The sequence below is a fragment of the Saimiri boliviensis genome, chromosome 4 (assembly GCF_048565385.1).
Source record: "Saimiri boliviensis isolate mSaiBol1 chromosome 4, mSaiBol1.pri, whole genome shotgun sequence".
Lineage (NCBI taxonomy): Eukaryota > Metazoa > Chordata > Mammalia > Primates > Cebidae > Saimiri > Saimiri boliviensis.
The window spans coordinates 18,649,260-18,673,260 of record NC_133452.1 but is presented as its reverse complement, the minus strand read 5'-3'; the positions used below and the strand labels follow the sequence as shown (position 1 = coordinate 18,673,260).

Genomic DNA, 24,001 nt, shown 5'->3' with positions numbered 1-24,001 from the left:
TTGAGACCAGCCTGTTCAACATGGTGAAACCCTATTTCTACTAAAAATGTAAAAATTAGCCTGGTATGGTGGCATATGCCTGTAATCCCAGCTACTGGAGAGGCTGAGGCAGGAGAATCGCTTGAACCTGGCAAGTGGAGGTTGCAGTGAGCCGAGATGGTGCCACTACACTCCAGCCTGGGCAACAGAGACTCCATCTTAAATCAATCAATCGATCGATCGATCAGTCAAATGCTCCTGTGGTTCCTTACTGTCGCTAGGCTAAAACCCCAGTTCCACTGCACCTCTTCCCGGGTCCCACACCATCTAGCGGTTGCTTACTCTGCATTCCATGCTCTGGTGCTAACCTAAATTAATGCTTTCCAGGCTTTCTGATTTCACAGACCTACTAAAAACAAACCTCTAAACTAGGGCTCCAGCAGAGTGTTGCTCCCTCTTTACTTTGCCAGCAAAGACATGAAATATTCACAAACCTGGTAGGGACAGGGAGGCTCTTATACATAAATGAATAGACATGACACAATGTCAGCATATCCCCCCAGAGGAAGGACAGGTGTCTCTATATTCAATGCAGTCATGCCTTGCTTAACAACAGAGATATGTTCTGAGAAATGCATCGTCAGCCAATTTTGTCACTGTGTGAACATCAGAAAGGTACTTGCACAAACCTAGTTGGTATAGCCTACTACACAGGCCTAGGCTATACGGTAATCTAGTGCTCCTAGGCTACAAACTTGGACAGCATGTTACTGTACTGTAGGCAGTTATAACACAATGGTTAAGTATTTTTGCATCTAAACAGCTAAACACAAAAAAGGTACATAAAAACATGGTATTATAAACTTATGGGACCATTGTTGTACATGTGGTTTTTCACTGACTGAAATATTTTTATGGATACATGACTATGTATGAAAAAATATTTTTCTTTCTTTTTTTTTTGGAGACAGAATTTTGCTCTTGTTGCCCAGGCTGGAATACAACGGCGCGCCATCTCGGCTCCCTGCAACCTCCACCTTCTAGGCTGGCTTCCAGTGATTTTCCTGCCTCAGTCTCCCGGGTAGCTGGGATTACAGGTACCTGCCACCATACCCAGTTAATTTTTTGTATTTTTAGTAGAGACAGGTTTTACCATGTTAGCCAAGCTGGTCTTCAACTCCTGACCTCAGGTGATCCACCAGCCTTAGCCTTCCAAAGTGCTGGAACTACAGGCTTGAGTCACTATACCCAGCCCTGAAAAACTATTTTTCTTTCTTTTTTTGAGATGCAGTCTTGCTCTGTCACCAGGCTGCACTGCAGTAGCGTGAACTTGGCTCACTGCAACCTCCACCTCCTGGGTTCAAGTCATTCTGCCTCAGCTTCTCGAGTAGCTGGGACTATAGCCGTGCTTCACCACGCCCGGCTAATTTTGTTGTATTTTTAGTAGAGACGGTGTTTCACCATATTGGCCAGGATGATCTCTAACTCTTGACCCTGTGATTCACCTACCTGAGCCTTCCAAAGTGCTGGGATTACAAGTGTGACCCATCATGCCTGGCCAGAAAAAAATTTTTTTCTAATGCAAACAAATTACAATATAAAATTTTACTTTAATACATTAAATTGTATCTATTTTATTTTCTTTTGAGTCAGAGTTTTGCTCTTCTTGTCCAGACTGTAGTGCAATGGCGAGATCTCGGCTCACTGCAACCTCTGCCTCCCAGGTTCAAACTATTCTCCTGCCTCAGCTTATCGAGTAGTTAGATTACAGGCATGCACCACCACGCCTGGCAAGTTTTGTATTTTTAGTTAAGACAGGGTTTCTCCATATTGGTCAGGCTGGTCTCGAACTCTCGACCTCAGGTGATCTGCCTGCCTCAGCCTCCCAAAGTGCTGGGATTACAGGCGTGAGCCACTGTGCCTGGCTTGTTATCTATTTTTTAATATGGGGTCTTGGTATGTTGCCCAGGTTGGTCTTGAACTCCTGGGTTCAAGTGGTCCTCCCACCTCAGCCTCCTGAGTAGCTGGGACTAGAAGTGCATGTCACCTTGCCCAGCTAATTATTTTCTTGATATGAGATTGTCGGTTTGGTGATTTCTACGAAAGGATCAAGGGTCCAACTTGTTTTGAAATACAAGCATTATTAAAAATCCAGTTTCATCTGAGTATGTTGATAATGGAGACAAATAAGATGTTATTTCACTTACTTTGGGACTTCTGGATAAGCTAAGTTAAGGAATGGGAGTTTCCTCTCCTAGAAGGTCCTGAGCACCCTGGTGATGATTTGGCTCTTGACAACGTACAATACTTAACTGCTCAAAAGCTTCACTCTCAAGGCTAGGCAGCTCAGCACCCTGAGCTCTGAAGGGTCAGGGGAAGGGGGCCCATCTGAACACAGGCTTAGAACCTCTGCTCCAGGATTTTGAACACACTGCTTTCAGAGGAACTGACCATGAGACCCCCACCCACCCACCGACCCTGCCCCTCATGCTCTCCTTGCGCTGGAGCATCTGTGAACGAGCCAGTTTATATACATTGCCTGATGCTTCTGTTAAGCTGGCAACAAATCTTCCTTATCATTTACTATTTTATCCCACGTGCTTTGCATACGGCCTAGGGTTTAGTATTTGTTAGGTAAATTAATAAGGAGATGCTCCAGGAAGAGAAGAGTGCTGAGTTCCAGTCAAGACTTGGCCTTCCAACAGCTGGGTAACTGGGGTAAAAGGTAAGTTTCTAGTTAACCAGGATTGACCTAAAAAATTCTCATCAGTTTAGCACCTGCTAGATTTTGGAACAATTTTTCAATTTAAAAATACTACCTTGTGTTTCTTCATGCTAACAATTAATTTCTAAATAGTGCTTTATAATTCACAATAACCTTGAAGGGAAAAGAGCCAGGGAAGAATGAGGATGGAGACAGATGTCATGTTAAGGATTTTGGTCCGTATATTAAAAGCAATGGAAAGCCACCCAAGGAGATTTTAAGCATGGTGACTTGATGGGATCTCCGCAATGTACAGATTGCAGAACTAATCAAACTGGGGAGGAGGGGGTAACAAGTGGGCAAGTGAAGATCTGCTGGAAAGCGGTCTGGAGGGGACAACTGCTAGTGGTCAAAATTCAGAGACTATAAGACTGACAGGATTCAAAACATATTTAGAAGATAACAAAACAACAGACCTGGTTCATGGCTCCGATGAAGGAGGATAGAGAAGACCAAAGTGTCCAAAATGACTCCTAGACTTCTTATTTGTATAACTGGGTAATCTTGGTCCTCTCCAACAGGAGAGAACACAGGGCAAATAACCAGTTTGGTGGGGAAGAGCAGGAGGTTAGGTTCACACGCTGGGTTTGAGATACTTCTGAGACACCCAAGTGGAGATGCAGAGTATATATTGGTTACACTGGTCCGGAGCTTGGAAGTCCTAACTGTGATTTGTCTGAGTCTTTGGAAAAGCCATGTCCTTAAATCACTACACTGTAGTTCACAGAGGTTAAAATTGTCAATGAATAAGAGTCAGGACTGAGCTCCGGTCTTCTGGACATACAGTTCATGCTGTCTCCACTCCACTACCTTGCTCCACAGAGCAATCCGAAAAGTTCTTACTGATCCTAGTCACAAAGGACCAACAACCAGGACATGAAACAGTAGACCTATGTAAAATCCCCAACCATTTAACGCTGTAAATGAACTTAAAAAAAAAAAAAAAAAAAAAAACCACTGAAAACAAAAACAAAAACAAACAAAAAAAGTCATTTGTCTTTCCTAAGTTAGAATAGTGAGCTGAGAGGACCTGAAGGAAAGTAGCACTTGGAGAGAAGAGGCAGTGCCTATAAATGGGTTTTCATGGAATGCCTTCTTTCTGTGTATGTATGTGTACAAAGCTTTTACTTTCCTTAAGTAAATTCAGAGACTATAAGACATACTCAGGTTGAAAAAAAATAAAAAAAACACTTCCTAAAGCCAAATACAAATGGCCTTTTAGATTATTTACTGCTTTGGTTTTCACCGTCACCACTGTTTCCTACATTGCTAATGGGACACTGACCACCCAGCTGTCACTTGCTTTCAGTTTCCATCACAGAGCACAGGTGGGCTGATCCGTAAGCAAGTCACTCATCCTTCTGGAGGTGCAGAATGGGACACATATAATCATGCTATATTTTGACAACCTAAGTTCCTCCTTCATTTTCAGTGTAAGAACAGGAGACCAAAACAGCATTTGGAAATTGTTGATTCAGTTTTTAGAGATAATAGCTGTTCTAAGACACTCAACACCACTTATTCTACCCATTTTAAGGGCACTAAAAGGGTCCTCTGAAGTCCTTGATTTTATTTAAGTAAAGCATAAATGAGTATTGTAATGCAAAGGACAATCAGTAACAGTAGAAGCATTACCCACAAGTAAGATTGATTCTTTCAAGTAGTTTAGACCACTTACCAGGATGAAAAGCTGTTTTTCAATTACTATTATTAATAATTAACATTGGAGGGCCCATGAGGTAAACCTGAATGAGGCTGGTCATTTGAATTTTAATACATTTTAAAATCTATTTTGAAGGTAGAAAATGCATCTTATTTAGTTATGACCACGGATTGGCATTTTTTTTCTTAGCATTTCCTTAGTCAACGCTCTTCCATAGTAATTAGGAAAGAGAGGGGCATAAACTAACAGCACTTCTTTTCATGTTAAAAAGCACTGCATCTGTAAAATACTCCTCTTTTCAATTATATTTACCTTATGTTTACATTTAAATTAGTTTTTAGTTTCCAAATGTGTTGGGGCCGTAAGGAAGCAATTCAGGGACATCTTGAGTGTCAAACAGAAGTAGGTCAGAAATTTATGGCTAATAAAGGGTTCATATTAAAGTAATAATTCTAAAGGCATTATGCTACAATCAACCTGACGGAAACATACAAATGATGACACACAGCAAAATTAAAACACTAATCTGGGCTGGGGACAGCGGCTCACCTGTGTAATCCCAGCACTTTGGGAGGCCAAGGTGGGCCTTGGAGACCCAAGAGACCAGCCTTTGCAAAATGACAAGTCCCTGTCTCTATAAAAAGAAAATTAGCTGACTGTGGTGGCATGTGCCCACGGTCCCAGCTACCCAGGAGGCTGAGATGGGAGGACCGCTTGCACCAGGGAGGTTGAGGCTGCTGTGAGCCGCAGTCATACAACTGCATGCTAGCCTGAACAACAGAGTGAGACCCTGTCTCAAAACAAAAACAAAAACAAAAACAAACAAACAAAAAAATCTGCTTCTAATAATCCACCAGAGTAGAGATTGCCTCCATTTTTTATATACCACCTGATGATTTGTAAAATTAATTTGAATAAAATATAATCACCTACACATGTAGTTCAGGGTATAACACAAGTGAGTTTCAAATGTGTTTAACTCAAAGTCTTCATATGTTTCCACATTTTAGAGCAGAGCTTCTCAAACTTTTTGGTACTGGGATCCCTTAATGGTCTTAAAAATTATTAAGAACATCAGTTATATGTTTACATGGATTTTAACTATTGATATTTACTATATTAGAAATTAAAATGGAGAAATTTTAGAAATATTTCAGTTAAAACAACAATAAACCCATTACAAGTTAATGTACAGAACATTTTTATGAAAAAATGATTAATTTTCTAAAACAACAAAATGGTATCTTTTTACATTTTTGTAATTCTCTTTAATAAAAGACAACTGGATTTTGTATTTACTCCTCAACTTACTCTTTTGGTTGAGTATTGAAGAAAATCCAGCCTCACCTACTCATGTAGTTAGAAAAAGGAGAAGTATTTTAATAGTCTTTTCAGGTAATTGTGAATAGTCTTCTTTGATATTATACCAAAACTTGACAAGTGGAACTTTCTTAAAAGTTGGTTGTGCAATATAGAACTAGATAATAACTTTTCCTACTGTATTACAGTAAAATTCATTTGTCTATCCACTTTCAATGGATAATTTATCCACTCATGATTTTTTTTTTTTTTTTTTTTTTTTTTTTGAGACAGAGTCTTGCTCTGTCACCAGGCTGGAGTGCAGTGGTGCAATCTTGGCTCACTGCAACCTCCACCACCCAGGTTCAAGTGATTCTGCTGCCTCAGCCTCCCGAGTAGCTGGGATTACAGGTACGAGCCACCATGCCCAGCTAATTTTTGTATTTGTAGTAGAGACTTGGTTTCACCACATTGGCCAGGATGGTCTCAATTTCCTGAACTTATGATCTGCCCTCCTCAGCCTCCCAAAGTGCTGGGATTACAAGCGTGAGCCACAGCACCCAGCCTCCACTCATGATTTTTGACATCATCCATTGGTTTTTTGGAAAATGTAGACTCACTGAATTAAGCAGATCTTCTCAGTGTCAACACATTTTGTCAACACAGACGAAAAGACCGTAACAACTTAGTATTATATTACTGTGACAATAGTTTTGACCCTACCGAATCCTCAAAGGATCCTGGGGCTTCAAAAGGATCTGCCGACCACACTTAAGACAACCACTGTTCACAATCACTTTAGGGACTCAGAAAAACCTAAATGACTATCCTGGTGCAGGAGAACACGCACACTTTGAGATCATTTCAGAGGATTCTGACGCTTACCCTGCTTGGTGCAGAACTTAGTGGGGCACACTATTAAGAGAACAGTATACTAAAATCTCTTACAAAAGTAAAAAATCGTTTCCCTAAGGACTTAGCCAGATACATACAAGTGTTTTTCTTTTTTTCTTTTCTTTTCTTTTTTTTTTTTTTTGAGACGGAGTTTCGCTCTTGTTACCCAGGCTGGAGTGCAATGGCGCGATCTCGGCTCACTGCAACCTCCGCCTCCTGGGTTCAGGCAATTCTCCTGCCTCAGCCTCCTGAGTAGCTGGGATTACAGGCACGTGCCACCATGCCCAGCTAATTTTTTGTATTTTTAGTAGAGACGGGGTTTCACCATGTTGACCAGGATGGTCTCGATCTCTCGACCTCGTGATCCACCCGCCTCGGCCTCCCAAAGTGCTGGGATTACAGGCTTGAGCCACCGCGCCCGGCCATGTGTTTTTCAAATTCCCTATCTTTGAACACTGAACTTTCTTAAAGTGACACTCAAAGGCATGTGATGTATATATACCTCAAGCATGTGAACTGGGGATTATGAGTTTGAGCATAAATACGAGCCTCCAAATTGGCTTCTAAAATGGATCTACATGTCTTGGGCTGCCAACTCCTTGTAAGGGTTCTATGGCTACTGATTCCATATCTGAATGGCTCTATCAGCATTGTAAAAATACTGAATCTTATTTACCATCAATTCAAAGTAGTATTTTAATTATTTAATAGTTTAATTTGCTAGTAAAAATTATAATGTGCTTGAGCATAAAGAAGGTTTTAGAAATATTCTCGGTCTGAGGCTTAGAATGTTTACATTTTTTTTTTTTCTTCAGGGAAATAAAAATGTTCAGCTCCGTTTTAGGTTTTCAGGGTCATGTTTGGAGACTCAAAAGAGTGTAAGAAAATAGGAAAAGTGATGATAAATGACCTCTGCCAGGTGCATCTGATATTTTACGGTAAAAAACCACCAGCAAACCGGTTCTTTCAACCTTCCTTTCCTGTGCAGCCTGGTGCCATAGGACTTGCCCAGCTTTTCCAAATTCCTACAGGGAAAGGTTAGTCGGGGTAGGGACAAAGCTCCAAGAAACAGTAAGAGCTGGCAGGACAGTCGCCACCTCTAAAGCAGCTGATCCCAGGCCAATGCTGCAGATGAGCTTTAGATGTTTCTTTCTCTATTTTGGTAATTCTCAAATTGGGGAAAGCACATCCACTTACTCTGGGACATGACATGTGAACGTGAAATCACAGGATTACAAAGTACATCTTTTTATAGGGTTGAGGTGAATACATTTTCTTTCTTTTTTTTTTAAATAGAGATGGGGGTCTATGTTACCCAGGTTGGTCTTGAACTCTTGACTTCAAGCAATCCCGCAGCCTTGGCCTCCCAAAGTGCTGGGATTATAGGTGTGTGCCACTGTGCCTGGCCATGAACACATTTTTCTAAAAAGTGCAGATTTTGGAGGTTAACTGAGAAGTTCATATTAAAGTTTAAGATAAAAAAGCAGGTGTCACCGTGGCAGCTTTTATTCTGTAACTGAAAACATGCTTAGTATTTATTCTCTGCTGCTGGTGGTAGTTTGCTGAGCATCCCCTTTGCAGAGAAGCTTGAAAACTGGCAAGTATGCACTTGGACTGTAGGACAGTGTTTTAGCGGTGTAGACTACACTCCGCTGTAGTGTGGACCCGGCATATCACTTCTTGTACTTACGATGGCTTCAATAACTGACCAATTCTTTGTCTAGCAGATAAACCACAAGTTTATTAAATGAGAAACGCCCAGTTTAAGAGGATATACTACTAGTGGTAAATTAATGCTCTTAAAAATTACCTTTTTGGCCAGGTGTGGTTGCTCACACCTATAACTCCAGCACTTTGGGAGCCTGAGGTGCGTGGATCACGAGGTCAGGAGTTCGAGACCAGCCTAACCAACGTGGTGAAACCTCGCCTCTACTAAAAATACAATTAGCCGCGTGTAGTGGCGTACGCCTGTAATCCCAGCTACTCAGGAGGCTGAGGCAGGAGAATTGCTTGAACCTGGCAGGCGGAGGCTACAGTGCGCCGAGATCACGCCACTGCACTCCAGCCTGGGTGACAGAGTGAGACTCGGTCTCAACGAAAACAAAACCCAAAACAGTTTGAAAACATTCTGGATACACACCAAGGTCATTCAGAATGCAGTGAAATTTACCTTACGAATTTAATTTTGGCTTGTGATAAATTAGACAGATGAGAATTAAAATTGCATAGTCCCAGTTCTGTAACTTTCAGGGGGCTCTCACACTACGACGCTAAATAGTGCGTACATCTCGTCCTGGCGATCCAACAGGGTCTGTATATATAGATGCTTTACATTAGCAAGGACAGGGCAGCACGTTTCTGTAAATCCAGAGCCCCCTGGAGTTCTGGTAATTCTGACCTCCTTTACGCTTTATTTTACTAAAACAATACCCTGCGAAAATGAATAGAATCAAGACTCACAAACTCAGTGGGCCCACTGTATGATGAAAGAGCTAATGAACAATGCAGCTGGTGGGGGCGGGAAGCAAGAGCCGGGTTATATTCCCAAGGCATAATTAGGAGTTCGTGTCTTCGGGTGGAAGTTCCTGCAGTAAAAGGCGTGGCTGCATCTTCCCCCGGCCCAGGCACTCGCCTGCTCTGCTACCCTGGCTTCTTTATTGCCTTTTTTACTACCAGCTAAAAGCAGCATAAACCCAACTTCCTTTGCAGCTTCTGGCTAAACATTTCTCTCTTGCGGCTTTGTTTAAACAAGAATGGTTTAAGGGTTTCGCTGCACCGAGAAAACGACGCCGACCCAGAGAGGCAGCCTCCCGGCCTCGGAGCCCTGCCGAGGCGTGAGGGTCGCGCAGGTCCCACGCCCCGAGGCTAAGCAGCCGAAACCACAGCGCCCTCCGGGCCAGCCCGGGCCTTATCGCAGGCGCAGATCGCGCGTCGGGCGGAAGCTCCAGGCCGCCGGCTCTAGACGCTCAGCACCCGGGGCTGGGGCAAGCGGGCGACAAGGGCGGCGCCTAAGAGGCCGACGCGTCCCCAGTCCGCCCCAGCGCGCCGCCACGGCCACATGGCCCCACCCGCCCCAGGGGGCGTGTGCCCGGCCAGGGGCGGGGCCGGGGCGCGGCTCCGAGGCCCTCTGGGCCCCTCCGGTCTCGCCGGCCCCGCCCCCGTCCCCGAGGGGCTGAGGCGAGGGAGGGGCGACGCACTCCGGCCGCGTCGCACGCTCGCCACTTCCATCAGTCCCGTGTGCGCGCGCGCGCTCGCCCCAAGTCCCGCGGAGTTTAACACAATGCCGACGCCTACGCCGTGCGCAACGCCCCGCCGGCGCAACAGCCCCGGCGCCGGGGGCGGGGGTGGCCCAGACAGGGAGAGAGGATGAGCGCGCGCGAGAGCCGGAGACAGCGCGAGACCCGAGGAAGCCGGAAGCGCGCGTGCGCGCCCCCGCCCGCGAGCGGGAGGCGGAGCCGCAGCAGTAGCGGCAGCAGCTGTAGGAGCCGCTGCAGCTGGGAGAAGCGCCAGAGAGGCCGGGCCTGCTCCGGTCGGACCGGATCCCTCCCCTCCCCCTCCCTTCTCCCTCCCCTCCCCCAAACCCACTTCCGCAGCTCGCGGCCTTGCCGCCGAAGCAGCAGCGGCGGTAGCAGCAGGAGGCGGCGGCGAGGCGTCGAAAGGATTACGCACCTGACGGGCCCGCCTCCCAGGACTCCAGCGCGGGACGCTCACCGGCCGCCGCCGCCTGGGACGCACTTCGCGGTGGCGGCGGGAAGGGAGGGACCGGCCACGGGGAACGGAACGCGAATCGCCCCCCTCCCCTTCCTCCCTCCCTCCGATCCGCCGCCCGCCCTCTCGGCTTCCGTCCCCTCCCCCCGCAAGGCCCCGGATGGAGCCGCCGCCGACTCGCCGCCGCCTGGCTCCGGGGGATGGTTTTGTCAGGCGGCCAGAGCCCCGGCGCCAGGCGCAGCCGCCGCCGCCCCCACGAGGCGCCCCTGCCCTCGCTTCCCAGAACCGGGTCCCCGAGTGGCCCAGGCCCTCTGCCTGCCTGCACCCGGAGCTCTGGGACGCGGGTCATTCGTCGTCTTTGTTGCCACCGCCGCTGTCGGAACCGTTTGCGAGCTCCGGTGGCCCCCGCCCCCCCTCCGCCTTCCCGGAGCCTGGGCCGGGGGTGGCACGTGGGCACCGGCCCCGGTAGGCGGAGGCGGTGCGCGCTTACCTGTCGCCGGTGCTGCTGCGGCGGGGGGTGTGGAGGAGGCGCCGCTGGGCAGCCTCGGCCGTGCTGTCCTCCCCGCCGCCGCCGCCTCTGCCTCTCGCTGCTGCTGCTGCTGCTGCCGCCGCGGTCGGTGTCTCCGGCGCGGCGGCGGCGGCGGCGGCGGGGCTTTTCCTGTCCGGTTACGTTAAGGTCACATGACCGAGAGAGCGGAGAGACTAGTGCAAAGAGGCTGCGAGCGGCTCCCGCCGGGGGGGAGAGGCGGCGAGAGAGCAGTGGCGGCAAGAGCCCCCTCCGCCCCCCCAGCCGCTCCCCTCCCCCCGCCCGCCTCCGCCTCCTGCTGCTCTGCCGCCGCCGCCGCCGCCTGCAGCACTCCACTGCCGCTCCCACCCAGGCTCCGCGCTCTGCTCCAGCCAAACTTCTGCAGACCATGTGCAGGCGAGGCGAGGAAACTTCTCTCCACCTATTGGGGCTGGAGGCTTGAGTCACAAGCCCCTTGTTTACATAAAGTATTTAGGTAGGACAAGTCCTTGAGGTGTTCGCGGTAGGGATGGAGAGCCTCTGCTCGCATCCTACTGCCGCCTTCTGCTTGAGATCTCTTGGCCCTTACCTTTGTCCCTCGACTTTCCGTGTTTCAGTTTTAATCTTGAAATGGAGTTGCCTTCAGAACCGGGGAGATAACTGTAAACCACCAGTTATCTTTTTGTCACCAATGGTAATTGAAAGTCATGCTGAAGTGCAGATTCCTGTATTGTGCATAGAGGTAGAGGTGCTTCTTTTTCCTTGCAGACTATTTGAGTGATGTCAGATATTTCTCTCAGGGTTGAATTTGATGCTTATTTCAGCAGCTGGGTTTTCGTTTTTGAAGTTTTGGTCCCCCGCCAAAAATGAAAGTCTGTAACGCGTGTTAAGAATTTATTCTCCTTTTAGGTTTGTTTTGATGTTTGAGGTGTGGATTCCAGAGTTGGCTATTCTGTTAGATTTAGAGATGTGGAACATCTTTTTAACGGGGAGATCCTGAAACATGCAAACATGGCAGGGAAGTTAGAATTTCCTGATGGTCATTTTTGACATTTTAAAGTTTACTTTTTGGTTGTTGCCGTTTTTCTAGGATTCATGTCTTTTTTGGGGAAGTACAGTTTAGTTCTAGAATATAATGATTTCTTTATTTTACACATGTAGGAGTATTTCGAGATTTAGGAAGGATATGGATATGGCTTTATTCCTAAGGAAATGGAGGCAGTAGTTTCTAGGATACTCTCCTTTCAAGGCATGCTAACCTGGTTATGATGTCTAACCGATTTTGGTTGATAACAGCCAGACCACTAGCACAAGGAATGCCTGGCACATAGTTTGCCAATCATTTTAGGGAAGCTTACTCTCTTAAGACAGTTTAATATGTAGAAGTGTCCCTCCTAAAAATCTGAGTTTGATTTAGCAATCCAGTTATACCTGCAGGTACTGATGACTAATTCCTTCTTTGAAGACAAAATAAGCAGCTGTATAGCTTCACTGGTATATTCAGTGTATACTTGCCTTGAGCTTTCCTATTTTTCGATCAGCTAGATAAATGACTTTAGTAGGTAAGTGTCTGCCTACAAAACCAAATTCTAACCCTGATCTAAATAGTATTCCAGTGCACCGCTCTCACTGAAACATCAAAGTTAGCCTTCACATGGGCATTCCTGCTTCCTTGGATTGGCTTGAGTGAGGTCTATCTCATCTTCTTAGGGGACTAAAATGATTTTGGTTGTTTTGTAGAGAATCATAATTAGAGATCTGTAGGTTCTTAATTCTTTTGGACTTTGTGAAAAGTTTCAACTTAATGTCGGTGGAAGTAGTCATGTGAAGAATGAACTTTTAAGAAAAAGTGGGCAAAACTAATGCTAAACTTGAGACCATTGGGCAGAAATTTGCCTATGTGTATAGTAATTGGTCTTGAGTCAAAGTAACTGTGCTTATTTTTAAGATCGCTGAATATTTTCTAGTGCTACACTCTGTATAGGTTTGCTTATAGAAATAAACCCAGGGGTAAGCCCAAAAACTGAGTATCAGTCCTAAAGAAAGTCTTATCAAGAGCATCTATTCTCTTCAAGAGCTGCTACTGGAATTTAGGGCTGGGCTGGTTTACTGTTTATTCTCTCAAGACATATGCAGTCACACTTGAATTTTGCCAAGTATGCAGATTATTCCAACTTGTAGTCACAATCATCAACTAATAGCATTATGAGGAGAGCTATACAGACTGTATGTTTTCTACAGCTGTTGAAATAGAAACATTTAGATGGATACCTAAATCTGCAAAGGTTGAGGAGAAAGCAGTAGCCCTAGCAGAGAAGAGCTAGTGTATTTCAGGATAGGGCCAAGGGAAGCGTCAGTTGTCTAGTAAGTCTCGTTTTGGGAGAGCCATCAATGTCCCTAGTACAGTAATAAGAAAAATAGGCCTGGCACGGTGACTCATGCCTGTAATCCCAACACTTTGGCAGGCGGAGGCAGGTGAATCACGAGGTCAGGAGTTCAAGACCAGCCTGCGCTACATAGTGAAACCCTGTCCCTACTAAAAATACAAAAAATTAGCTGCGCGTGGTGGCAGGTGCTTGTCATCTCAGCTACTCTGGAGGTTGAGGCAGGAGAATTACTTGAACCCGGGAGGCGGAGGTTGCACCCAGCCGAGGTCTCGCCACTGCACTCCAGCCTGGGCAACAGTGTGAGAGTGAGACTCTATCTCAAAAAATAAAAAGGCTGGGCGTAGTGGCTCACATCTGTAATCTCAGGACTTTCTGAAGGATCTCTTGAGCCCAGGAGTTCCAGATCGGCCAGAGCAATGTAAGGAGACTACATCTATTAAAAAAAGAAAAAAAAATTAGTAATGCAGTGAGCCATGATCGCACCACTGTACCCTAGTTTGGGCAACAGAGTGAGATCCTGTCTCTAAAAAGAAAAAGAGTTAAATCGCTGTTTAATTATGTGCCAATATATTTTGGTATTTTGAAAATCTGGTAAATTAGGAATTCAAAAATAGTTTTTAACACTTTTTACTTCAAAGAAAATCACAGTGCAAGCAATCTGAGTGGGTTCATCAAAAGTTATACATGAATATTCTGCAGAGTCTGGTGTTGCTGAAAGTTTTGATTTGTGTTCTGCTGAGAAACAGCCACAAAAATAGGTACTTGCTTGTGTTCTGAAGAGGATAGGTAAATTAATTTTAAAGAAGTTAAACCGTAGAACTGTTTGCTGTCTTTCAATTTGCAGATCTCTATATTATGAGAGTTGGACAGTGAGCAGACAACAATTTAATAATACTAGATCTCTTGTGTGAGTGTGTGCACTTAGGTCGAAGATGGAATTTAACATCGGCAAGAAAAGTAGTAGTAGAAAAAAATAATAAAGGTGGTTTGAGTCCAAAGCAGCATTTTTCACTAATTTTATGAAGGCAGTCCTGTTGAGTAACTTCTTAAAATTAGGAAAATTACGTGCTTTTGTGTGTTAAACATTAAAATCTAGGGCAGACACCATGTCCTGTCTCTTGTTCATGAAGCTTAGCATATACATCAGAAAAGATGATGTAGTGTGAGGGTGTCTTACACGGTTGGTTTGGTCATAAAGTTTATAGAAAATGCTTGTTTTATAGTTGGTTGTTACTGAGACGAGTCCCTAAAGGGATTCCCTATGCTTTCGGGAGCTTTTTGTTTTAAATTTACTTGTTAGAATTTTAATGTTTTCAGCTGTGCTTGTAAGAAACACATTTTCATAAAATTTAACAAAATTTTTAGGAAATAGTACTTGTATTAAGAGTGATATACTCTGCTATCTTCTATTTCATTTTTTAAGTTGGTATTTCTGCCTTAAATTGATTTATTCAACTACTAGTAAGTCAGGACCCACTATTTAAAAAACACTGGTGTATTCTCTTGCTCTTACAAATTAACCCGAAACTCAGTGGTTTAAAACAATAAACTTGCGTTTTCTCATGTAATTTCTGTGGGTCAGGAATCTCGGAGTAGCTTAGTTAGGTGGTTCTGGGTCAGAGTTTTTCATGAGGTTCCAAGGTGGCTCTCATTTGGCAGGTCACCTATGGCTGATGATGAAAGTTCTCCATTGGACTGCTTGAGTGTCTTCACAACATGGTGAAGACTAGCTACTCCCAGAGCAGGTGATTGAAGCAAGAGCAGAGAGGCGGCCGCACATCATCACTTATGCCATATTCTATTAAAAACAAGTCACTTAAGTCCAGCCCAAACTCAAGGGACGAATATCAAAGAATTATGGACATAGTTTAATAGCAGCCACAGTTACATGTTTTTCCACTTTATTATTTATTTATTTAGAGATGAAGTCTCGATCTGTCGCCCAGGCTGGAGTGCAGCAGCCTGATCTCGGCTCACTGCAGCCTCTGCCTCCCAGGTTCAAGCAGTTGTCATGCCTCAGCCTCCCGAGTAACTGGGATTACCTTCATCCACCACCATGCCTGGATAATTTTGTATTTTTAGTGGAGACGGGGTTTCACTATGTTGGCCAAGCTGGTCTCGAGCTCTACCTCAGGTGATCCACCTGCCTTGGCCTCACAAAGTGCTGGGATTAAAGGCGTAAGCCACTGTGCCTGGCCTGTTTTTCCATTTTAAAGGTGAGTTAGGATTGAACCAAAAGCTATGCCGAAGTCAATCTGTAAGTAATTATATTAGTTAATTAAGTCAATTTTTTTTTCTCGGAAGGCATCAAGTCACACTTCCTTCTCAATCTTCAATTTGAGGAAGCAGGCTCAAAGAATTTAAGTAATTAAGCAGCCCAAGGTCATTCAGTCTAGGAAAACCTCACAAATTTTCTGTGACCTTTCTCATTAATAATATGTAGGCTGATAAAAATAAGAAAATTGGCTGGTAGATTTTTTTTTCAAAAGAAATTATATTGTAGAATTTCTTTTTGCCAGTCTTCCAGTTTGCAGACCTCTGTATTATAATATACTTTACAGGTAATGCTTGGTGTCTAGATTCCTCATACTGGCACTCCTCCTGTTGATTTTTAGAGGAAACAGAAAAGGTACTCATTAAATAAATTTAAATTACTTTCAATAGACAGTTCCAGATGCTGTCTGTGTACTCACCATTGAGATGTACTATGCAAACTAATTCCAGTTATCACATTTTGAGAACCCAGAAGAGGATGTTGTGACTTAAAGATGATCAGAATTTAAGTGTAAAGAAAAGTACATCACTCCTTTATGCTGTGAAATTTTCTTAGAAATTTTGGATCTGGAAGGATTTTGTTCTAAGACTAGTTTTAGCTTAGTGATATGAGGAATAGGATGAGACCTGACATTGGTAGTGTGAGCGAAGGCAGGATAAATTTCTAAAGACTTACTTAAAAATGTTTTTTAATCCATTAGGCTTTTCTGAGTAATAGGTTGGGATACAATAAGTTATCTTACACCTTTTGCCTGACAGAATGGGATAATGGCTACTTAAACCACTTTTCAGTTTTCTCTTACCACTCTGATTGCTGACAGTTTCTGTTCTGACCTAAAGCACTATTTGTAACTTTGATTACCCCCGCACTTTATTTTTTTGAGCCGGAGTCTTGTTCTGTCGCCCGGGCTGGAGTGCAATGGCATGATCTTGGTTCATTGAAACCTCCACCTCTCAGGTTCAAGCGATTCTCCTGCCTCAGCCTCCCTGAGTAGCTGGGACTATAGGTGCGTGCCATCACACCTGGCTAATTTTTTGTGTTTTTTAGTAGAGATGGGGTTTCACCATGTTAGCCAGGCTGGTGTTGAACTCCTGACCTCGTGATCCTCCAGCCTTGGCCTCCCAAAGTGCTAGGATTACAGACGTGAGCCACTGTGTCTGGCCTGATTACCCTTTTTACTTGTTACTTGTCTACCTATATCTTTTTAAAAAATATATATATTTTATTGCGTTTTAGGTTTTGGGGTACATGTGAATTGTTGCATAGGTACAGACATGGCAATGTGGTTTGCTGCCTTCCTCCCCATCACCTATACCTGACATTTCTCCCCATGTTGTCCCTCCCCAGTTCCCCACCCGCCACTACCCCTTCCCTAGTTTTCCCCCTTATCTACCTATATCTTGTATCCCTCACTCTCACCGTAAGCTGTTTGAGGGACCGGAGTTCTTTTTATATGTACTCTGGTACTCGAATGCTTGCAGAATTGAATTTGTAGTTAAAGGACCTAAGATAGTGATCATTTTCCCACTAGAACTGAAAAAACTGTTCATTGTTCCAGAAAGCATCTGGGTATAGGTCTTACATGCTGGTGGTGCATATATGAATAACTATCTCTGCTCTTCAGGTGCTCACAGTCAAGTGGGGGAGAAAAACACAGATACCTAATACACAATTTATACTGCAGATGTGCAGAGTGCTGTGGGTGTGTAGATAAGGTTGGTATTTAAGCTGAATCTTGGAGGGTGAGCAGGTGTTCAAAAGATAGTTTTGTGATATGCTTGGGGGGTGGTGCATTTCTTAGCTTAATTCCTTTATTATATGTCTACCTTGTTTTTCTTTTATTGTTGGTAAGTTACCATCATAATTTAATAAATTGCTTCTTTCTGTGGCATGTACATTCTTGTCATGTTATTTCTCTAGAACTGTGCTGTCCATTTCAATTCAATTAACGTCACACTAGCAATGTGTGCTGTAGCCACCTGTGGCTAGAGGCTACCGTATTGGACAGCACAGATAATACAAAACATTTCCATTATTGGAGAAAAGTTCAGTTGGACATCACTGATCTAGAATCATGTTTCTCTCCCTATTTTCACGTTATCAGTAATGTATTGAGTTCAGAATAGAATTAGGAAACTTAATAGCCTCCTAATATTGTCATTAGGAGGGACAGAGTGTTTGGTTATTTATGAACAGTGGGGGGAGACAGTAGTGGTTTGTAGTGGTTGAGAATATAGCCTTTGGAATCAGATCTGTGTTGGAATTATGGTCCATCCCTTACACTGTATGGCTTTGGGCATGTTACTTAACCTCAGAGCCTCAAGTTTTCCTTTTCCTCAAATATGGATAATTATTACTATCTCCTAGCATCGGGTGAGTAGAAAATAAAACAGTATATGGAGGGGGGCATAGCACAGTACCTCAGTAAATGATAGAATCAGTATATTTTTGAAATAATTACTGATTTTAAAAAAACCTTAGAATTATGTAGTAAAAGTGACTCTTTTTTTTCAGTATACAGTTCTGTGAATTTTAACATAGTATTTGTCTAGTCACCAACATGAGAATATAGGCCAGGTCTATCACTTTATTTTGCTGTCTTTTTATAGACCTATGCTGCTTCTACCCCTAACCCCTGGCTATCAATGATCTGTTGTTCATCACTATAGTTTTACCTTTTTTTTCTCTCAAGTGGAGTCTTGCTCTGTTGCCCAGGCTGGCGTGCAGTGGCGTGATCTCAGCTCACTGCAACCTTTGCCTCCTGGGTTTAAGCGATTATCCTTCCTCGGCCTCCCTGCCTCAGCCTCCAGATGTGCCACCTCGCCTGGCTAATTTTGGGATTTCACCATGTTGGCCAGGCTGGTTTCGAACTCCTGACCTCGTGATCTGCCCGCCCTGTCCTCCCAAAGTGATGGCATTACATGAGTGAGCTGCTGCGCCCAGCTTTAGTTTTACCTTTTCTAGCATGTTACATAAATGAAATCATACAGTATGTAGCCTTTGCAGACTGGCTTCTTTTACTCAGCCAGATTGAGAGTGATTTGTCCAAGTTGTTAAATCTATCAGTAGTTCAAAACTGATCTTTAAAGACATAAAAAAAAAAAAAGACATTGTAATTTTGAAGCTTTATTTCTTTTTTTTTGAGACAGAGTTTCGCTCTTGTTACCCAGGCTGGAGTGCAATGGTGTGATCTCAGCTCACCACAACCTCCGCCTCCTGGGTTCAGACAATTCTCCTGCCTCAGCCTCCTGAGTAGCTGGGATTATAGGCACGCGCCACCATGCCCAGCTAATTTTTTGTATTTTTAGTAGAGACGGGGTTTCACCATGTTGACCAGGATGGTCTTGATCTCTTGACCTGAAGCATTATTTCTTAAAAGAAATGTGAATCTGAATTCTTAAAACAGTTCTTCAAGTAGTGTTTGGCTCAAGAGTTTTATGTTTAAAAGTAAAATGATAAAATTTGTAGGGAAAAATTACTACTTCCACCTGATAAAAACTATGTGAAATTAACACTCTCTTCTTTATGAAAATGGTCATTTTGATCATTGGAAGGGAAGATTCTTATTTTTAGTAGTTGATCCATATTAAAGATCTGTAGAGTTGCAGCAAAGTCCAGAGTTGAAAAAGTGACTAAATACCAGTTTCTAAAATGTGACCCAAAGATAGCGTGATCAGTCCTGGTTTGCCCAGGACTTTCCCAGTATTAGCAGTGAAAGTCTGGCTGCTCCCAAGAAACTCTTTGGTCCTAGTCAGACCTAGCATGATTGATCACCCTATCTGAAAAGAGACACACAAAATCAGAGGATTCCAGTTCATCAGGTTTCAGTAGTGAATCATCAGCCAAGTATTTCAGCTAATCTTAAATTGCCGTCAGTGTGCTTAAGAGTCAAAAATCTCTAAGGTAACCAGAACCCAAACCACATGAGGTTTTTAAAATTAAGATCAACACCTTGAATTTAAGGTTTTGTGGCTAGAGGTTTAGATTTGATTGGAGTTAATTTTGGTTAGTTTGCTGACCTCTGTCTTAATTTGATGATTCCTAGAGGCACTCTAGTTCATCCTTTTAAATTAGCAATATTAAAAAAAAAAAATGTTAAGAGTCTATAAGCAGATTGTTTTCCTGCTGTCTTCATTGGAATGTAAGCTTCACGAAAGCCAGGGGCTCTATGTGGCATCTTAACCTCTGTGTCTTAGAGCTTAGAGTAGTGCATTGTAATTTCTAGTAAATAAATGTGAAATTGGATGAAAAAAATCAATGAGTAGGTTTTATAATGCTGCATACTTTCCAGATTATTTTAACAGTCTAGGAGATGTGGAAAATTTTTGTTTTTAAAACATTTAAAAGTCCATGTTTTGTTTCACAGAGGAAGTGAAAACGTGGTCTTTAAAAAATTTTGTTTCATTAAACCTCTTTGAGGGAAGGGAATTTAGTATGGTGACATTAAACCTTCCTTAAAAATGGCAATTCAGAACCAATGGAGAGAGCTGAAAGTGAGTAGATTTGGATTTGGAAAAAATCTATTTTTGATCCACATCATCTTCTCCCAGTGCTCTTGTGTGAACCCCCCCCACCCCCACCCCCACCCCCGTAAGGGCATTGAGCAGGGTCTGAGGAGATTGGGTTGGAGAAAGAGAACTGAGTCACTTGAGATTAGTACTTAGTATGCAAGAGAGTGCTAATGAATTATTTAAAATCTGTGTAACCTGAGTATAAACCAATACATAGATTCTGAGTTAGTGCTTCTTAAGGGTTTAGTGAGCACGTAAGAGTCTCCCCAAGAGTTAAAAAAAAACATGTTTCCTATCTGCAGCCCCAGACATTCTGATTTAGTGTGGTGTAGAACTCAGGAGTCAGTAGTATTAATGGACAGTCTTGAGTATTTGCTGATGCAGTTGTTTTTAAGATGATACAGCTAGAAAGATACTGATTTTATGTATTTAAAAAAAAGTCTGCTCTGACTGCTGTGGTTATCCAAGAAGGCACCCCAGAAAACCTGTTGGCCGCCGCTGTCTGGTATATGCAGAAACGTGTAGTTTAAAAAAGCCTTTGTGGGCTTGCACTGAGGAGCCAACCCATTTTATACAGTGAAAATATTGCATTATATTTAAATTGACCCTTGTATTCCAAAGTCTGAGTTAGGATGTTTCTTGAGATGGAGTCTTGCTCTGTTGCCCAGGCTGGAGTGTAGTGGTGCAATCTCTGCTCACTTCAGCCTCCTAAGTAGCCTGGATTACAGGTGCCCACCACCCCGCCTGGTTAATTTTTTTATTTTTAGTAGAGACGGGATGTCACCATCTTGTCCAGGCTGGTCTTGAACTCCTGACCTCGTGATCCACCCACCTCAGTCTCCCAAAGTGCTGAGATTTACAGGTGTGAGCCACTGCGCCTGGTCTATGATGTTTCTTAAAGATTCAAAGATGGATCCTAGGAATTTGATTCAGCCTCCATTTCATCTGAGAGTTAATCGTCACAGTAACTCTATGAGATAGGTCAATAATAAACTCTCGTGTTCACACATATTCCATTAATCCTCACAGCAACTTATGAGATAGTTTAATTAAACCTACTCCACAGATGAGGAAAGTAAGGCCAAAGAGGTTGAGTGATTTGCCCGAGGTTTTAACGGCAAGAATTAGTGGTGAAGCAAGAGTTCAAATCCATATTGGTCTTAATCAGTGAGCCTCTCCTGTGATAGAAATTAGATACCACTCTGAGGACTTTGGGAGCCATTGGTGAGTGTACTTACTTTAGGCTTTACACACACTGTGTAATTTGTTGGTCATTTTGTTCTTAGGTGGTGATCTTAATAAAGTTTTTACTTTATTAAGTAAAAGAAAGTAAGGGTTTTTTTTTGTTGTTTTTTAAAGACAGGGTTTCACCATATTGGTCAGGCTAGTCTTGAACACCTGACCTCAGGTCATCTGCCCGCCTCGGTCTCCCAAAGTGCTGGGATGACAGGTGTGAGCCACTGTGCCGGCCTGAAAGTAAGTTTTTACTTATATTAAAACCAAAACTACTTATGTTACAACTAAAACAATTCTTTAAACTTTCATAACTTAAGTTGAAGTTTTAAATCATAAAATTAGTTGAAAAAGATGTAATTGCCAGTGTATTGTAAATAACGGTATTTTAAAATAAGCTGTTTCATCACTTTTAAGGAAACCCTTTGTAATTTAATGCATTGTAAGTGTATTGAGCTTATGTCCACCATAATCCATTTAAACATAGGAGAACTATGCAAATGGAATTTTTTCTTGAAAATGTATTTGTGTTACATTTCTTCTACAAAACTTTATGCTAATAATGTTTATGAACCCCTTGATAATCTTTTCTTGTAAATTTTTTATATAACTTGAAATGTTTAATAATGCTGTTATGGCACCAATTGTTCATGGTGTTTTCTGGATTATTTCACATTGTTTCTACTAATTAGTTGATCAGAACAGCAAATTATATACATTGATACTTGGAGTAAAATTTTATTGGAATTGTACTGCCTAAAAAATGGGAGAAGGCATAATGGCTTCAATTAAAAGTTGCATTTACCAATCTTTCAAAAATTGTCCTTTTGTGTGGTTTCCCAAAAATGTTGAAACATAGGTTTAAATGTATTTAAAGGTTATTGAATATAGTGGAGCAAATTATTGAGGATAGGTGAGAGTCGCCTCTCTTGTGTAAGTGTGATAAGGGAAGATGGGAAGAACAGGATACACTGCAGGTGTGTACCAAGTATGTTTGATGTTATGAAAATCAGGAGGAACTTGATCTAGAAAGCAGTTTTTAAAAAATTATTTTGAGTGTGTCACTGGGCTCAAGCAGTGCTCCCACCCTCACCTCCCAAAGTGCTGGGATTATAGGCATGAGGCACCGTACCCATCCTAGAAAGCAAATCTATACCTATATTCTCCTTGGAGAGTTTTTTTTGGGTACCCTAGGTGTACAGGTACTTCAAATGGAAGACAGTTATTGAAGAACTCTTGCTGGAAGATACCAGATGTTTATCTTAGCACTGTTATTGCAAATAAATGTGTCCATCAGTTAGTACAGATGAATGTATTCTTTTGGTATAACACTGTGCAGCAGTTAAGTGAGTTGCAAAACGAAAGGATATGTGTGAAAAAGAGTTGGGCGAGGACTATAGTGGGGCATGAGGGGTTATGCATAAAAATAAGGCAATGTAGATAAAGAGTTGATTTTTTAAAAAATGTTGTCAACCCAAGGAGGTAATTACGTAGATGTTTAGATTCTTTGTACTTGTTTTTTAAATTTCCCCAAAATACATGTGAAACAAATGTCTGTAGGAAGAATATTGTGACTGACTTGGTGAAAGGACAAAGCGTTGATTAACAAAAGATGCCAGTGAACAGCCATACTCAAATCATCCATCTAAAATAGGTATTTAAGATTCATTTCTGCCATCAGAAGCCTGTCTTGTTATTGTATATATTGATGTCAACACTTAAGTTCCTGTATGTTTCTCTTAGCCAGGGCCATGATAGCATTCCCCGGGGATAGGTTCAGTTGTGGTCTAAAACCTAAGCCCTTTGGCTTTAAGAGGTACCTGCCAAGATTTACCAAGATTTCTAGATGCTAAGGTTTCCAAAGTTCTTAACTGAAATATTTTCCTTTTTGAATTGTCAGTGATGTAGAAGCAAACATGAGATTCTTTATATTTTATTCACACAATATATTGGTGGCTGAAACAATTTCTTGATTTAAAAAATACTTATTAAATAAGCGATCAACTAGTAGTGAACATTTATTTATTTATTTTTTACTTTTGAGACTGAGTCTCGCTCTGTCGCCCAGGCTGGAGTGCAGTGGCATGATCTCAACTCACTCCAACCTCTTCCTCCTGGGTTCAAGAGATTTTTCTGCCTCAGCCTCCTGAGTAGTTGAGGTCACAGGCGTGCCTAATTTTTTTTGTATTTTTAGTAGAGACGGGGTTTCACCATGTTGGCCAGGCTTGCCTTGATCTGACTTAAAATGATCCAACTGCCTCGTCCTCCCAAAGTATTGGGATTACAGGCATGAGCTACTGCACCTGGCCATTTATTTTTTGATTGTAGAATGTGAATTCATCTCTTGGAGTGACACTTTGGTTTCACTTGATCAGAAAAATACTCGTCCCAGCTCAAACATTACCTTAGGATAAAAAGTGAGAATTACTAATTTCATGACAGGCAAATTATGGGTACAAACTACAATGACTTCCAATGAGAACTGCTCCTGATAAGGTAAATACTTGAGTTTCTCACATGGCAGGCTGTGAATTGGAGGCACAGGAGTTTGATTTGATGTTGGGCTGCATATTAAAAATTTACAATTAGAACTTTTTCCAAATGCTGTCTTAAAAAATGTAGAACCTTGAGGTCTACTCTAAAATTTTAAAAAGTGGAACCTTTCCAAAATTTACTAAAAATGCATTTGCAAAATAGCAGTCATTTGAAACTTCCATAATGGTAACAAAGGCTCTTTCCTGCTAATAATTTTCTATCTCAAACTATCTTACTAGCATAGCCCC

At 42.7% G+C, this 24,001-nt stretch overlaps 2 protein-coding genes across 3 annotated transcripts in view; both read right to left on the bottom strand.

Moving 5' to 3' along the window:
* Window positions 1–10,882, bottom strand: part of ZBTB2 (zinc finger and BTB domain containing 2) — a 31,446-nt gene extending 20,564 nt beyond the window's left edge. Inside the window, exon 1 of one of the 2 annotated variants that reach the window (XM_003943555.4) lies at window positions 10,798–10,882. The gene's annotated coding sequence lies outside the window, so the exon portion shown is untranslated. Of the gene's footprint in view, window positions 1–10,268; window positions 10,341–10,797 lie in introns of those variants that run through there. The other variant, XM_010331422.3, reaches the window with a different exon arrangement.
* A 9,181-nt stretch (window positions 10,883–20,063) lies between these two features.
* Window positions 20,064–24,001, bottom strand: part of RMND1 (required for meiotic nuclear division 1 homolog) — a 48,638-nt gene continuing 44,700 nt past the window's right edge. The window contains exon 12 of the mRNA XM_039467452.2: window positions 20,064–23,622. Coding sequence (XP_039323386.1) covers window positions 23,590–23,622 — 33 coding nt within the window. The 3' untranslated portion in view covers window positions 20,064–23,589. The remainder of the gene's footprint in view (window positions 23,623–24,001) is intronic.